Consider the following 18,014-nt stretch of genomic DNA (forward strand, 5'->3'; position numbering starts at 1 on the left):
CAATTTCGCCAAATTTGTGTTTCTTTTCAATGGCTGTCACAAGAAAAAATCGTCCTTTTGTCTTGTTTTATGTTAAAGCCAAATAGAAATGTAAAGGTTATTTATTACAGTCGTTATTAATCGGACTTATTTTCTGACAAACGTTTTTCCAAACTTAAATGCTTATCGTAACTTTATCAACGTAGTGTGACGTGACACCGATGTTTCTCGTGGGCTTCATTTAGTCTGATATTATTTTACCAGTTTAGCAGTGTATAACTGTCATACTTTCCATACTCGATTTACGGTCATAGCAATGGTTATCAAAGGATGGTTACTACATCACATTAAAACCTGCTATTGCCCGGTTTCAAAAAACGGCAATGTGGGCAAAGAGCAAGTGCAGATATTGCATGCAGATAAAAAGATAATAATTATTATTGATGCTTTGCGTGCATAACTTTACACCAAAAGTAGGTTGTGTAGTATGTATCAAACCTTTGTAACAGCAGCTCCGTTACATAATTACAAAAATTTCTTAATTATTGTCAATTACGTGTAACAATATTTTAAAGTGAAGAATATTGGGATCACGTCAACTGACCGTGAACAAATTCACCGGCGACAATTGGTCGTGGTCAACTGACCGGCAACAAATTGGCCGGCGACACAAATCAACCGCTACGCATTTTATTTTTATTTTTTACGCAAATTAGCATTGTTGTTTATTCAAATTATATGATTTAAGGTCAGTTGGTTCTAGGTAAATTTACGTCACGGTCAGTTGTCCCCGGTGAGTTTGTTCGCGGTCAATTTCCCACGGTTAATTGTCGTGGAACCAAGAATATTAAATTGTTGAACATCGGCATCTATAATTCTAGAAGGTTCTTAATACTCTAGTTGTCCATTAATCATTTCTGGTCAGTGTGACAAAAACAAAACTCCTCAGCATGGGATTCTATAAAACTTCTATAAACACTTACAACAAATAATGATAAGCAATTACAATTGCAGTTATACGCACGTTTCACAATGCAGATTTGACGTTTTTGCAACATACGAATGCGATTGGTGTCTAAAATGTGCCGGAGTGAAAATGTATTTTAATCGCCAGAAAGAGCGGGAGCGTGGTCGTTTTTACAGAAGAATGCAAGCATGAGCGACGCTCTTTTTACAAGAGCAGTTGTCCAGCTCTGCGTTTAACAGAAACAAACTATTTTTCATGAAAATGTGAATTTTGCACGGAATCAGCTTATTTGAACTAATCTCAAAAGTAGGGCCATAGATGATCATTACACCACACCGACAAATTTCAGCAAAGTTATTTGTCAATCTATGTTACTTGTCAATAATATACAGATGTTCCTGTTCTGTTTTCACATAAATACTTTGGTTAATTTTATTATACATTTATAACAAACAAACAAACTTCTTTACCAATATTTTCAATGCAAAAGCATACAGTTTTACACACAAGCATGACCTATATTTGAAATGTTCAAAGTCTTCCAGGGAGAAGTTAAAGAGTTTCTTATATCAAATATTTTACGCAATATTATGCATAACTATGCCATTGCAGCAATTTCTTAATTGTAAATATTTCAATTTTGAAAGTAGCTCTATTTTGTGGATCGAGCTTCGTGACAGGACGTGATAATGTAATGTGACCTAAAGCTGCAGGTTCAATGATTTTGCTTAGCCGACATTAATGCTTGATACTGAATTAACAACGATATCTTTGGGTGTGTGTAAATTCAATGAAGAAATAGTAGAAAATCAATTACAGCTTAATTGATTTAAAAAAAGCTCAAAAAACAATTTATTAACAAAATTGAAGAGAAAATAAACATCGAATAAAATTTTTATTGACTAGTTTGTACTGCCGGTGTTAAGGCTTAATATAGAAAATGTTTCGTTGACCATAGTGTGAACTTTATCAAGGCAAATTATGGTAACAGAAAAAGCACATGCTTTTTTTAGAAACTACAAATGACTAACTCAGTTAGATCTGAGCAAAATTATTGAGAAACAATTATAATGCATGGCTATTACTTATTATTATAACGCAAAAATAAATAACAAACCAAAAAACCAAGCAGTTAATGGTTAATGACAAGTTTGTAAAGTATTGCAAATATATAGGGAACAGTAAGGTGTTCTTGTTAATCTTTATTACAAAGGTGTCCAAACATTTCTCACTGAGGACTCGCATATTGGTGAGCCACGTCTTTTTAAAAGATTTTAGTCAGAATTATAAACAACCAACACTTTTAGTTTCATACAAAAAGCCATTCTGGGTACAAGTTACACAAAAACTTACGACAGGATATGGAAATGACCCAAACTGAGCTTGATAACAGTGCTCAAACCTAAATACAGACAGAATCTACTATGTGAATGGAATAAATACAACACAAAAACATATATATACACCACAAAATATATTTATTTTATGATGAAACAAAGTATTAAAGACTAATTTTGTAATTGGAGTACATAGAATCTTACCCATCGAGATAAACACAACCATCATGAGAATGCAATAATGTATGAAGTTTTGCAGAAAATTCCCTCAGACCAAGATGAATTTTTACAGGACCAACTGATTTTTTACTACAAACATCAATTATAATAATTAGAAGACGACGACAAGAATATGTCAAGCTTTATGTCATTAACAATTATACCTGCATAGTTGAAAATGCTGTTGGCAATATGGCTGATGGAGTTTGGAATTTCTAAAACTACAAAACAATTTTCATTATGCAATTATTGTATTTAGAAGAATATTACTATACAGTATAACAGTATAGTATTGTACATATACACGTACAGCTCAACTTAGTCAGCAAGTTACAAATTGATAAGGTTTTTTAAGAGCGCACTCTGTAGCAGATAATTCTTGGTTCTTGGTTCCTGTTACAATCTAGCATGTACATATAATACCTTAGCTCTTATCCACACCATTTTTGAATGACCATTTTAGATATTTGTAGTGTTTCACTTCTCTTTTGTGCTTTTGCTGCTCCTTTCCTTGCTAAAATGTCTATGGCTCTGCTAGAAATCCAATTAGGCTCATAAGTACAGCTTTTTGTGGTATAAGCCGCTGCTTAGAAATACGCAATTACAGTCTTTGTTTGATTTCTCGATTTATCTGGGTCTGACTCTTTCAGTAACATTTTGTAATAACAGTGTAAAGCAATTACCGAGTTTCACATTTAATTGTTTTGGTATATTGAAGATATCATATATTGTTCGAGGGCTTAAGCGTTTTAGGTTTTTAGGACGAAGTTTAACTTTTGCTCCAGGGAACGTTCTGCACTTGAGTATATTCGATTTCAATATCTTTTAGTCAAGGTGTAGTCAATTTAGTTTCTAGATTTTTTTTCCACCTGGAGTTAGCTACGTGCATTTATGTTGAGTATGTTTTAAAAACATTGCGATGGTGACATAAACCTTATTTTCTTCACAAATTTTATCTTTTTAATTTATTAATTTTTATCTTTCTAATCTTTTAATGAGATATGTGCTGTTACCATTTTGTGTTCCCAGTCCATGAATTCTTATCACATCAGTGCTGTTATTTGTTTTACCAGCCTTTGCATTTAAACCTTTTGAGGAAAAATGTTTCAGACTAACATAATCCTGGGTTCGTGTTTATTTAGTTAACCATCCACTGTTTGTATGAACTGTGTTAACAAATTCTCAAGTACTCTAACACAATGCAGTTATAAAATGCATTTAATATTTTAATTTAGTCTTTTTGTTTCTAAATTTAAATTAATTTTGATGTGACATACATGTTAATCATGCTTTTATTCTTTAATTGTATGAAAATCCATGCATAGACAACCTTACTTTAAAATAGATTTATCTTCTGCCTGCTGGGAAATGGAAACAAGAATGCGTTTGCTTCCAATTTTTCTTCGATGGAGATTTTGTAAAATACAAGATGCAAAGTCAACATTTGGCACAGTGACATCACAAATAACAGTGAACCGATTGTGAGGACGTATTTTGAGTTGCCATATCTATTAACAGTTAATAGATTACTCAAATAAGAGTAAATGAATAGAAGCAGACATTTAGAGATAACTTATAAGTTAAGAATAGAAAGGCAAATTCATTTTAGAACTTCATCACAACGAGGAAAGCTACCACAAATAGCAGAATGCAAACGACAAAGAATATGAACAGTTTCCTCATAGTAGTAACTAACCGGACAGTATTCCGTTATGAGATTCCATATGGTTTCTTGAATCAGCTTAGCACCAAGATGAGAATCGATGTTTGTAACAGTAAGCTGGACACCGTTAGCTTTCAAAATAAAACAATCCTAAAGCTTTAACTATGCTCCTATCTTAAAATAAGACTAGAGTTAGATTTTACCAGAAAAGTGAGATGATACATCCTTAGAAATAAAATTACAATTACGTGCATAATACAAAACTAAGTTTGTCTTACAATGTAGTCCCTGCAGGTTTGGCTACAATAACGGCACAGTTGAAAATTAATTAGTAAGCTTGAATTTTCGAACTTAGCAACCAGATCTAAAAATATAGCGTTGTCACAAGATGTGACACAATTAATGAAAATTGATGCAAATCCAAATATCAGCAACTGACAGCACTTTAAAAGCAAAGTTAGTCTACCTTGTTTGGTAAACTATCTACTTTTGTTCTTTCATAATAGTACATGTTTTGCCAATGACTGTGGGGAAGAGCGGAAGTTGCAATGAGAGCGCTCTGTTTTATACAAGAGCGAAAGCATGAGTGATGCTATTTTTCATTGATGAGCGAGAGCGTAAGCAACACTCTTTTTCAAGGAGTGGTTGCCCAGTTTTGCCTATAGTCACTTCGTGTGTAAGAACACTGTGATTACAGTGACACTAAATTTCTATCCCTAGACCGAAAAAAATTACATATTTAATCACTCAACAGTTAAATTCAGCGCACTGACGTTATGTAAAATGGGATAGTATGTTACTTAGGATAAGCAAGGCAATACAAAATATTATCGAGTAGGTACCGTTTTTGTGTAATGGTTGTAACGCTAGATCTAAGGCTAAGCTGTTGTGCTTTTGTGATCTCACATTTATAACTACATTCTAGGCTAGGTTAATTGTAGTAGAGTATCTGGTCGATAAGTCATTATTCGCAGAGTTTCCTGACCGTCATAGCAGTGAAAGTGTTTACCAAAATCAAACCAAACAAACATTTCGGATCAAAACAAAAAATTAATAAAAGTGTCAAAAACATATGTGATATTGATATGTGATTTTTGCCATATTCTAATATGGCGCAGTCTTAGGCAAGCCTGATTTAGATGCAAAATTTAGTGATTGCATTTTTGATAATTTTTCTGCATAAAGAAATAAGCTACAGAGATTAGCACCCTTTTGAAACATATACACCCCCAAATATCTCATTTAGAGAAAATGTAGGCAAATTCAGTATTTTAACAAACGGTATTACCATCAAAGAACGTGTGTGACTTTCCAGCACTTCCCATGCCGGCCTGTGTGTAAGACAAACTTAGCTTTCAACAATTCACTTGCACCTTTCATTAAAAATATCTGTCAAAATTCTTTCATGTAGCTTAAAGTTTTACAACAGTGACAGCAGTTTCACAAACCTTTGCTGATTGGAGTTGCTGCATTGATTTTATGTGGTCCTTTATTTTTCTTTCCAGATCTAACAATAAATGCAGCAAAAAACAAATATTAATACATTCATTGCAAACAGAATGTCAATAAAATATATCAAACACTTATATAGGGTACAAAAATAAAATTGATGCAGGGGAAGCAAAATACAAGTAACATACCAATATGCATTACTAATAGGGAAAATAATTCAAACATAATACACATAAATGTAGAAAGTTTGTTTAGCATGTCATATTACACTCCATTACTCGAAAAGCTACAAATAGAAATAGAGTTTAAAGTTAAAGTAGTTAATTTGTCAATTTGGGACTCACCCAGTCTTAGGATGATTATGGTTGTTGGAATCTATCTGCAACAATTTTAACATATGATATACAATGGGTGAATATAATATATTCAGTAAACATTTCATTCTTTAAAGATGTTGAAGGGATGCAGTAATATACCATTAACACCACCATTAAGTCTATTATTTCATAACAAACCACAAAAGGTTAGCGTATGGCAAATGTTAATAAATAACTAATTAACTGCAGCTGCAGCGTGAGCACGTAGGACTATTGTGTGTGTGCAGACGCTTACAAGATAGAGATGTCGAGAGCAGTGAACATTAATTGCCCAAGAGGCATCATAAACACTGAAGAAAATAAACTTGAAAGTATTCATTACTAGTGGAGTCGGCATGTGGCGATTTATGAAAGATCGCACAGAGAGATATAGTGAGCATATCTATGCAAATTGCTTATGCTGCCATTGAACAGCTTTCAATATAAGCTCCATAATCTTGAGCACTTTCCGGTAAGGAAACTCTGCAAAGCTGAATCTCCAAGTCAATAGGTCCAGTGAGGCTGGAGGTTGGTAAGACACTAACTTTTTCAGAGTTAAGTTCTTCATTTTGGCCATTGTTACCAGTCATGGCTGGGACGAGGCTGACGCAGGCGATGCAACTGCTTTGGGGCTCGCGCTGCTTAGCACGAAAGCAAAACAACAATTTAGATTTTCTTTTTAGTGATAAATTTCACTTTTCAGCGGTAAATTTCAGTGTTATTGTTCAATTTGTTCTCGAAAGAGAATGTTCTGGTGAGAAGATGTCCTGTATTTTATATTTAAAACAACGTCATGCATGTTCGAAACTAAATCATTCTCCCTTTTACTTCAACTTGTAGTCAGAAAGTAATTTATCACAATGTGCGTATTCCCTTAGCGAAGAAAAGGCTTTACCTCGGTTATGTCACATTTGAAGGATGCTTCAAATTGTATGTCATTTCAGCAGTTATCAGGGGCATTTAGCCTAAGCAAAAAGGGCACACACTTTATGTTTAAGGAGCTTTCATTATCTGAAGCGAGTTACAGCTAGATGCTGCCGCACCTCCCATATTTTAGCCATTATGACCAAATAATCGCGTGATGAGAATACTATCGAAGATATTTCAGGTATTGAAACATATATGACAAGAACAAAGCTGACATGAGCTCTGATTGACTGAAATGATGATAATCATAAACAAGATTGAAGCCAGAAAACGGCTGGTATCTTGGTATGCTGAATAATTGTTTGACACTTGACAAACAAAATCTGTGCTCTCGTAGCTCTAACATTACAACTGAGAAAAGAACAAATTAGCAAAGAAGATTTCACCTTAAAACAGCTCCCTGGTCTTGGTGTAAAGTGCTTGGAATGCACAGACAAATCACTTTTTTTTCTCTGCACTAATATTTTAGATCCAAGTACATCTTCACCATTCAGCCTCTTCAGCGCTCTAAGTCATAATGAACAGTAAATTAGCGGTAATCCGAATAACACAGACTTAAAATATTGTATAGCTATAAACTGAACCTTTTTAGCAAATCTTCATTGTTAAATTTGATTATAGCAGAAGGAGGATTGATTTGCAATACTTTTCCTCCACAGTTATTTGACAATTGCTTTAATCTCATCTGTATAGTGACAATATCTTCTGTCACGGGTAAATTAGAAACATGCAAATGTACATCACTAAAACCATCCTAGAAAAAAACATGCAGCAATTATGGATGAGATGTTTTTACATTTCTGTATGTAGAAAGTGGGCTATCAATATTTGTGTAAATAGCACACACACAAATATGCTTGCTTTAAATTTTTTAGATTTTTGGCCTGCATTTGGTTTGTGGTGAAGTTGTGACTGATTTTTACATTGTATTAGCTATTTCGCACCATTCAAGGAGTACTTGACCTATGTGACGTGCAATTTTCCGCCAAGCAGACACATGCTGCTAATTAAAGTAGCAATAGCAAATATTATAAAAAATCCCCAGTTTACTTCCTCTGCATGTTCCTTTTTTTCAAGAGGATGCTCTTTTTAACGGTTATTCGCTTGACGCTTTTTTGCATAAAAACTCTGCGAACGGACAAAATGAATACAAATGGTTAGATTAAAATGAATTTCAAATTTTTGGTATGCTTTAACACTATAATTTTATGTAGTGAATAAAAAAATGTGATGGTGGTGATTTTAATTTCCATATGTATGTCCCTATCTGTGATTAAAAGAAGTTTCTCCCTTATTGAAAATACATGGGTTCACATAAGTACACAACAAATAAGTTCTACAACTCACTCATCAAGTCATTTCTTAGATCTTGTAATCTTACAAGATTCATCTTCACTACTCCACGGTTTTATCAGCAACCCAGACCTTGTTAATATTGGTATTAATGTTTTTGGCTGATAATTTTGCTATTGTTTTTGAACTAAACATTTTCAAACCAGGGAAATAAAGAAAATCGATAAAATTCTGCAGGTACTCGTCAAATTCTTTAACCGGTTTCAAAAGCGATGTTCATTCAGCTGGTAAGCTTGGTTGGCATTGTGGGTACATGGATTTTCTATTGAAGTCATTAACTACCTTTTGTCACAATGCTATCAACAAACAAGCTCCATTAATCAGAAAAGCTGTCAACTTTATGTAAGACTTTGTATATCGTGGTTTTGAAAATTAATTTTGGCAAGCCAAAAATTTGTTGAAAAAGTTTGGACAACGTCTACACATATCAAGTATAGCGATTCACAAGGCAATGTGCAACATGATCATCACACAAAATGATCAATACAGGATTGTTGGCAAATTAATTTGAGTCACTGAAAGGAAATTCTATGATAGGATGCTGAACAAGAACTCAATCCATCAAAAGAAAACGTTCACAGTTTCCCGTTATGCTTTTAAGCAGCTATGCCTTAAAGCGGTTTGCATTAGCCCAAGTGGAATTCAAAAGTTTTGTGAAGGCTGAAAACTTTTCGCCTAATATTACATTGATCCACAAATCAATTTTCCGACACTGACAACTTTTTGGCTGTGCACAAATTATCAACCACTCCAACAACAAAGATGCAGGAACCTTCACTTTGTGATGTGCTTTCTCTTATTGCCAAAGCCAACTGCACCTTTACTGGGTGTCATTTTGAGATTTTCATGCTTCAAATAATCCATTCTTATGTGGCTATTTGCAGCAATAGTGTTGATAAAGGCCCTTACCTGGTTGTTCATCTATTTTAAATAGAAACACAACTTTAGATTGATGGATCACCGTTGAGCAAGATGAAGAAAAAGAGCTGGTGATTACATGATAGGACGGATCATGCTTTTGGGCAACCATTAATTTTACTTAAATTCTTCTATCTTAAATGATGAATTTTTTTGAGAAATTTCAAAAAAAGTGTCACAGGGAGTTTAGTATAGCTATTCTTGTTATATTTAAATAAACACAAACCATTTGAAATGAAATCTATACTTTTATTGCATGCTTGTTAGGTGAGAGAAATGTATACAAAGTTGTCCGTGTAGCTGCATGGGACATATTCAACAATATAATTTCACCCAACCACATAAATCTTGCTTGACTCATTCCTGGTCATCAGACACATGCTTGTTTCTTGTGCCCTGATTCCTACATCTCTCCTTTCATGTGAGAAGTACTTTGAACAAGCCTCATTCACCATTCTTGCAGCCCTTTCAATGCTTTGTGTGTGGCAAGGTCAGTGGCACTTTTATAGAGAAGTCAATAAACCTTTTCAGCTTTGTAGTACTTAAAGAGCAGATGAAAGGTGGCTCAGAAACATCCTCTGACTATTAAATTAATTCTTTTTTCTACCTTCCATCCTTTCATCCCTAACAATCTGCTTATAACGCCAACCATTCTACCAAGCCAACTTTGGTCTGTCACTTCAATGATATTGTTAAGGTGCATCAAAAAAGATCATTATATCATGCTAGTGTTGCTTAATCTCTCAACTGCCTTCGATGTGGTCGATCACGAGATACTCTTGTGACACTTTGAATTCATGTGTGGTCTCTCTGGCCAAGTCCTTCACAGGTTCTACTCATAGTTAACTGATCAAAATCCATTTGGGAAAATAACTTTTCCCATGAAATTTTCATCAAGAGGAAGCACAAGTGTTGGTCTTGTTTGTTGTTTTTATATTGTTAATTAAAAAACAAATTTGCATTTTTGCCATTTACCTATTGCAATAACTGCTTAACCATTACATATTAGTAAAATTCCTTGATCCACTTTACTTACTGACAACTACTTTTTGATTTAAAACCAACTTGCTTTTGGTCTTATCTCTCACTTTAAAAATCAACATGATACCTCACACTACCAAAATAACACACATAACCTGGGAATTATCCAAGACTTTGAAAATCACAAACAAATGTTTATTGCCTTTAATTACTTGATAATGGCAATATCATTTATCAATTCAACTACATTCTCAATTCATATCATTAACAATGAATATAAAAAATATCATCATTTGAGCATGTTTCATTTAAGGAGATTTAGTGTTTCAATTATGCATTGTTATCAACATGCCAAATGAATGTTATTCCCTATATCAGTGGTGGCACATCCTTGACTATGTCCTAGTCAGAACTAAGGACGGGAAAAACCTGGGCATCATCCACTCCATACCTGGGGCAGACAACAATTGTTGGGACAACAATTGTCAAACAACAAACAGACAACATCATAGCCTGTTATATATCCTGACATTAGGACCTGTGGAGTTCCAATACATCCTCCAAACAAACGTCATCAGTCTTTGATTTGACTGTGCTAAGCATCGTGACCCTCTGATATCTCAAGCATTAATCAATTACGATAAGCATCAGAAACCTCCCAGCCTCAATTGTTGATCATTGGGTGATACTTCATGATGCCATGACAACTGCCATGGACGAAACAATTGGTTTCACCCCCCCAAAAAATTAAAGACTGGTTGTATAGTATTAGTTAAATATGTACAAGTAGTCCAGTGGTAAAATCCAGCATGTATCGCCGCAAGAGTATCGTAGGAGTAACTCTTAGGTCAGGGGCGGCCAACCAGTCAGAGACTAAGAGCCTCACTTCTTATTGTGTTAACCGCAAAGAGCCACATCATACACATTGGCACACATGAATATCACCCCAACCCTTCCTCACTCACATACACATCTTTGTTCAACTACGTTTATTGTAAATGTTACACATCAACATGAAAATGACAGAAATTTACAAGTCATTTATTGCTTTGCGTGTTACAGTACTTAATGGGACTTCTAGCAATCCTTGTCTTGAACAATCCTGTTGAAACCTGGCTTGTATTCTGTAGTTGCCAATCGAATCAAATCGATCACATGGGTGTCAGTCAGAACTGACCAATTTATTTCACGTATTTTAGGGTAGAAAACACAGACTCACAGACGTTCGTTGACATTGACAGTATCTCGAGTGTAGCCTGTTTGACTTGGCATATTTTTCTATCGGCACACTTTTCAATAACTCAATGGCCCCTTCCCTTAAAACAAATTTCAGTTGGTCCTACTCGCAAAGATCAATCATCTCCAAATCCGCCGCACCCTCATCCGAGACCAACGGGACTTTTAAACAGTTCGTTTCAGAATTAAATGGGTTGATGAGGAACATAATTTGTGGCCTTTTCAGTCGAAGATCACGGAACCGGACGTCAAAGTTTTCTTGAAGAGTTTCAATCAGTGTCGCATATCTAACGGTTTGCTTATTCAGGGTGATGCTGGTGACTTTTTTGCTGGCTTTTAGCAGAGTGGGAAAATGTGTTAAATCTCTCTTTTTAATATGTCCCTTGAACAGCTTAAGTTTGTTTATAAACGAAAACACGCTTTGCACTAGGTCAGGTACCATTTTTAACTTACCCTGCAGATTCAGGTTCAATCTGTCCAAATGATAAAGCATGTCAACCAAAAAGGCCAGATCCAGAATCCACTCGAGGTTCGAGAGCTCGGGATAATTCTTGTTCTTCTCTTCCATAAACAGATTCACGACATCTAAGAGCTGAATGAAACAAGAGAGTACCTGGCATTTTGATAATCATCTTACAGAACAGTGTAGCGGCAGGTCACCCAGAAGCCCTTGATCCAGCTCATTAACAAGGTTCTTAAATTGCTGATGGTTAAGCGCATGTGTGTGGATGTAGTTGACGATTTTCATTACAGGCTTCATGATGTTGTCCAAATTAAGTGATTTAGACACAAGCGGCTCTCTGTGGATGATGCAGTGGAACTTCCACAACTCTGGAAACATTTGGTCAGCTTTGCAAAGCCCCACAAGTCCGTTTACAGATCCGATCAAGGCTGGGGCTCCAACTGAGGCTATTGCAGTTAGTTTGGTATGGGCAGATCTGCTTTTGCAAATGCAGTCATCATTCCTTCTTTCACATCTATGCAACGGGTTCTGTCTTTTAATGGAACAGTATCAAGGAGTTCTTCCTTGATCAAACAATCATCAAACACAGACCATACAAATCTTGCCAACTAAGGTTTGTCTTGTATGTCACAACTCTCATCTAATGCGACACTAAAATACTTGCTTGCTTTAAGATAAGAGTGCAACTGTGTTTGAATATCCGCGTTAATGTCTGATATTCTGCGTTCAATAGTGTGGCGGGACATTTGGACGTCTGATATCATTCATTTTAGTTTGTTGTTTTCAGGAGACAATATTTCAACAACGTCCCAAAGGCATTTTTTAACGAACTGTATGGTTTTTGGCTCAAGCAATGTTCCAAGCCATTTGATACGATGGCAGCGTTACAGTCTCTGAATGCTTCATAAATTTTTGGAAAAAGTGTATCTGCTTTTCTGACTTTTCAAAGGGATCAACTTGTGCTTGCGAAGTTCAGTCCCTTTCAGAAATAACCGGCCTATGTTAGCTGAATTGACGCTGAAGATTTGAAGCTTTGAATTGCGCTAATGACGCTTGGCATTAAAGGCAGAAGGGCTTTCCATTACGTTCAACAAAAAAATATTAAATCTCTCAATCGGTTAAAAACGTTCTGTGTTTATCCTCATATTTTCGTTTTGCAGTGCATTTTTTCCCTGCCATTTTGAGTAATATAAACTAATACTTGGCTATACGAAGCAGCTGAATTATCTTAGCCAAAGTTGACTTAAGCATTATCATGCGAGTTATACTGCACAAGCTAAAAAAACACAAATACAATATGAACGAAAGAGCCGCAGGTTGGTCAGGCCTGCTATATGCTATGTTCTGCAATAGTTACGTCCCTAAGATGATGTTTGTGAATTGCCTACTAACTAATTTTTAATTAATCAGAAACACGACTTTTCACAAGCCTGACCTTAATTCATTAGGTACTAAGATATATACATAACAAGATGTGGGATTCAGAAATCATTTAGACAAAAATGAAATATATGTTTTTTTTACTATTTGTAGCCTACATCCAAAATTTGTCTATTGTTGGGCCCTTGAACTTTCCATAACATTCAATTTGGCCCTTTGACTGGCATTTCCACTAAACTTTGTACAAGAATAAAGCGAAAATCTCAAGTTGCAAGTTTTGGATGACAGAACGACAGAGTGGCTGTTTGACTCATGCCAAGACACATAGTGTAGGTGCAAGGTGGCCGGACAACATTTATTTGATCACAATCTATCATGATTTCACCAGAATGCAAGTTTTGGATGACAGCACTACACAACGGCTGCTTGACTTCTACCCTGCCATTGAGTGTGGTCAGCTGAAAACATTGCTTATATGACAACAATAACTTGTTACAAGTTAAATATAAAAAATAAAGGAACAACTTGCTGTTGACATGAAAATTGATAAATAATTTTTGTTAACGTTTTCCTTTTTAGTCATTACATGATAATACATAATTATTTAAACATCAATCAATGACTAAACGAGTATGAAACCAAATCCCACATAATGAACTAAAAAAATGAATTTGCACTACCTTCACAGAATATGCAACTGGAATGTTATACACAAATTCTTCATAGCAAATTGATGTATTTGCAGCTTGCACCAATGATTTTGTAGCGTTGCTGGTGTGGATTAAAACTACAAAATATTTGTGTCTATGGCGCAAATCGCTAACTTCCGATGTGAAGTTGCAATCACCTGCAGAATAAAAAAAATAACTAGTAGTATACAAAATCAACTATAACATAGCAATCAGAATTAAATGTTGTAAACTGTAAAAACAAAGAAGAACCATAAAAACAAAAAAATTAAATTTTTTAAGAAAATTGCTGATTTGAAAAGTTGACATAATAAATAATAACATTCTTAAATAGGAAAAGTTCCTCCACAAAAAATGTGACCATAAAACGCTTGCTATGTGTGACTATTATCTTGACAGTTTCAAGATGATTGAATTGCAATTTAGTGATAATAATCCCACATAGGGATTATTATTTAGTGATAATAATCCCACATAGACACCTTTTTTGTAGGTTTGACAAAATATCATTACTTGCATATCTTATCCATATAACAAGTAATAATTAGAGCTGTGAATTTAGACAAATATCTTTAACCAGTAGCCGGTTGCCATTAGCCATTAGCTAACAGCCCAGTTAGAAGGTACTATAACAAAATGGGAAAATAGTGAAGGAAAATTAACACATATAAATAATGAAACGATTAGTCTATACATACCACAAGCATGGAGTTCATCACTGTTACTATGGTGGTTCGGGGTAACTATGTCACAATGATGTGAAAACAATACTGAATGAGTTTGACACTTTGGTAAATCGTAAATTTTGGTTTTCCTGTCCGGTGTAAGACAATAACAGTGTGTACAGCCAACGCTAAACTTTGTGGCTAAGTAAACTTGTAAGCAACTAACTTATAAACTACTGTATCTCAAAGTTCATGTGAGACAAGAGTTGTTGGCAAGTATCTGACATGTCAGGTTCCAATTCCGTTGCCACACAATCTTTTAAATTATCAAATAATTAAGTATACTGTTTAGCGTTACGTAAACCCCCTCACAATAATAAATGAAAAAATGTTGGAATAATAACATGTTTGCAGAACAAATATATAATAAATTACATTTTAACAGTAGTAGCTTAGCTTTTAAAAGCTCTTCTGGCAGTTGTTGCAACAGCTTCTTCGCATTGATCTAATATGAGCTTTACCACCCAACCACTACAGTGAAGTCATATTTGTTCTTTGAACAGTTTAATGAAAATATATTTACCAATAACTTGTAAACAAAAAAAGACAGCAAAACTTTGTTTTCAGTTTTAGTGTATTTCTATCCTGTTTCAAAAATAGTTTAAAATTTAACTCTAGTTCACCTATAAATAATTATTGAAATTCTTCTGTATTTTTTGTGATTTTGCTTTTAGTCTTTTTTCGTTTGTTTTTGCTAATTATTCTTGTCAATGTTGACATGAACACTTACGAGGTTTAATGCACAACTGTCCATTGTAATATCAGTATGTTAGTTAGCACCTTGCAAGTTATAAGCTTTGCGTCTTTTTTCCTCTTTATTTATTGTCTGTAGACATATTTTTTGTTATATTGTGCTATAACAGGATTGACATAAAATTTTTGTTCACCACAGTCTATGGCAAAATATATATGATACAATGAATGCCCACAGTTCATATCACAGGACAAACTTCCCATTCTTGCAGGTATTCACCAATAGAACTTCAGCTACTTTTTTTCTTGTTTGCCAGACAATGGATTCATCTCACTACATAACTCTTAGCTTTTTGTACCAAGAAATATAGTTCTCCTGCTGACTACAATCAAGACACTCATTAGTTAAGGCCTCACTGCTATTGTTAGAACAATTCAGTTAGAACAGCATCAGTATGGCTCGTGGAAAGTCGTATCTTAAAGAAAAAAAATTTGAGAAGAGGCGAAGAGAACAAACCAGCCTGCCACGCACTCCTTAAGTTGTCACCTGTGCTTGGAGCGACTTGTAATTTGTAGGATAATTAAAAGTAAAATCTTTTCGAGCAAATCTTCAGCAAAAATTTCAGTTTAAACAAGAAACTCACCTAATGTTGATGAACCAATGATACAGCATTGATAATGTTTCTAGTTCGAAACAAAACTTGTCTGGCAGATATATTTCAGAAGTATTTTAACTATTTTATTTATCCTTTGAATTTATGTGGATTATCAAGGAATTTGGGAAATATTGGCTATGATATGTATTGAACCATGTAAAAAACATTTAAGACATCCAATTTTAGAATAATAACACATAGAAACCACTGAAAAGTTGAAGATATTACCTGTAATGAGAATAACAGTAGCAGGAGCATGGTGGTTTTGTGCATACCGACGAATACTTTGGCGTAACTTGTCATCTGCTGCATTTTTTGCAGTTGCGTTGACATGAATCACATTAACCTGATGTTGAAAATGCACTTTTGTTACTCTTGCTGTCCAAACATTTGTCAGCTTTTAACCGACTAACTTGCAAAATAACTTATCACAAATTTTATAAGCTGTCACCATCTAAGAAACATTAATTATAAATCTTACAAAATAAAGCATAAGTAGGGCAACAAGAAAGTTGGTTAAAGATATCACACAACAGTAAAACATACTTTACTAATAAAATAATCACATGTGGGACAAGCAAAGCCTAGATAGGTGACGACAGGAGTCAGATCATGGCACCTGGCACGGCCGTGATCTTTAACTTTCTTCAGTGTTCAGATTTTGTGTCTGTGGAATAGTTGCAGCAGTTCGTTGCTTCTTGTAGCAGACAAGATTCTGGCATGTGTGATGCATCCTTCACTTCTGACACATTTTGCTAAAGTCATATTGCCTGACACCTAGTGTGGTTTCCATGGTGCTCACTCTACCATTCACATGATTTTTCATCTACCTTGCTTTTGCAGTATGGCCAGCTCAAACGACAAATACTTTTAGGAAGCCTTAACATTAAGATCAAAATTGTCTGTGTTTCTGTCCTGCTCTATGGCAAGAGCAAAATAGAGTGAAACATGTAACTTTGGCATGATCATGTTTCAACGTGACCTCAACCAAAAACTGAATATCAGCACCATGCTTGGCACGATGTTTGATTCCTGCAGGTCCCACCATCCCATGCGTTGCATGTACCAAATTACAATTGCTATGGTCTTTCAAGAATTGAGGTTTACAGTCACCAAAACAAAAACAGAAAGCTAACAAACATATAGAGAAGTGTAGTCATTGCTCACAATGCACTCAAAAACTGAATGAAAATAAAATCTTGTTTTCTTTCAGATGGCTGAGCTTGTTACTAAAGATTCCGAATAGCCTAAACTGTTTTTTTATCAACTCCAAAGGAAAAACCATATCCCTTGAATAAAAAGCTTATCTAATCTCCGATAGCAATGTGCATCTCGGAAATACACCACCAGTAACCTATCATATTGCACAGTAAGCAGTTTGCATAACATAGTTAAACCCAATTTAATGCTATTTAAGTCTAATTTAATCCAGACCAAGTGAACCTAAGATTCGTAAGGCTTCTGACCGCCAAGGAACCCTGGATGTTAGCAAATGAGTTAACCTAAGACTAATACCTCTACAAGGTGGAGCAGTTTGAACAGAACTGGCTAAATCTAGAAAATAAAACCTCGAAAAAATGGAAATGATGGACTTCAGAAATGTTCATCTATTGTGGTGTTACAAACCAGCACTTGTTTCCTATGTTGCAAAATGGGTTGGGGTAAAAAAGAATAGACAATTGTTAAACTATCCACAGATTTCTATAATGGCACGAGGAAAAGACGAGCTGGATACAGCCAGTAGTATTCTGTGGAGATCTTTATCTCTTCTCTTTAAAGCTAAGAAAACCAAAAGAAGCATTGATTAGGACAAGTTCCTATTAATATTGGAAGTGAGTTGAATAGTTCTCAAGGATCCTGGTATTGACGATTTGCCTCCTACAATGTAAGAAGCACATTGGTGGTTGTGTTGAGGAAGAGAAGAGTAATGGTGGGTTATGAACGAGAAACGAGGTGAAATGATGGAGGTAAAAATTGTTTTGGGATGCGAAAACATGAAATATTTACAAGCTCATGTGGA

The 18,014-nt window shown here is 34.9% G+C and overlaps 1 protein-coding gene across 3 annotated transcripts in view; it reads right to left on the minus strand.

Moving 5' to 3' along the window:
* Positions 1 to 18,014, minus strand: part of LOC143461541 (meiosis regulator and mRNA stability factor 1-like) — a 53,505-nt gene that overhangs the window by 12,170 nt on the left and 23,321 nt on the right. For all 3 annotated transcript variants that reach the window (XM_076959276.1, XM_076959277.1, XM_076959278.1), the window contains 11 exons: positions 16,223 to 16,340; positions 13,912 to 14,078; positions 7,485 to 7,654; positions 7,287 to 7,407; positions 5,962 to 5,996; positions 5,614 to 5,672; positions 4,199 to 4,296; positions 3,838 to 4,010; positions 2,667 to 2,723; positions 2,488 to 2,592; positions 2,300 to 2,348 (listed from right to left, as the gene is read on the minus strand). In XM_076959276.1, coding sequence (XP_076815391.1) covers positions 2,300 to 2,348; positions 2,488 to 2,592; positions 2,667 to 2,723; positions 3,838 to 4,010; positions 4,199 to 4,296; positions 5,614 to 5,672; positions 5,962 to 5,996; positions 7,287 to 7,407; positions 7,485 to 7,654; positions 13,912 to 14,078; positions 16,223 to 16,340 — 1,152 coding nt within the window. The remainder of the gene's footprint in view (positions 1 to 2,299; positions 2,349 to 2,487; positions 2,593 to 2,666; positions 2,724 to 3,837; positions 4,011 to 4,198; positions 4,297 to 5,613; positions 5,673 to 5,961; positions 5,997 to 7,286; positions 7,408 to 7,484; positions 7,655 to 13,911; positions 14,079 to 16,222; positions 16,341 to 18,014) is intronic.

This window comes from Clavelina lepadiformis, chromosome 6 (assembly GCF_947623445.1).
Source record: "Clavelina lepadiformis chromosome 6, kaClaLepa1.1, whole genome shotgun sequence".
Lineage (NCBI taxonomy): Eukaryota > Metazoa > Chordata > Ascidiacea > Aplousobranchia > Clavelinidae > Clavelina > Clavelina lepadiformis.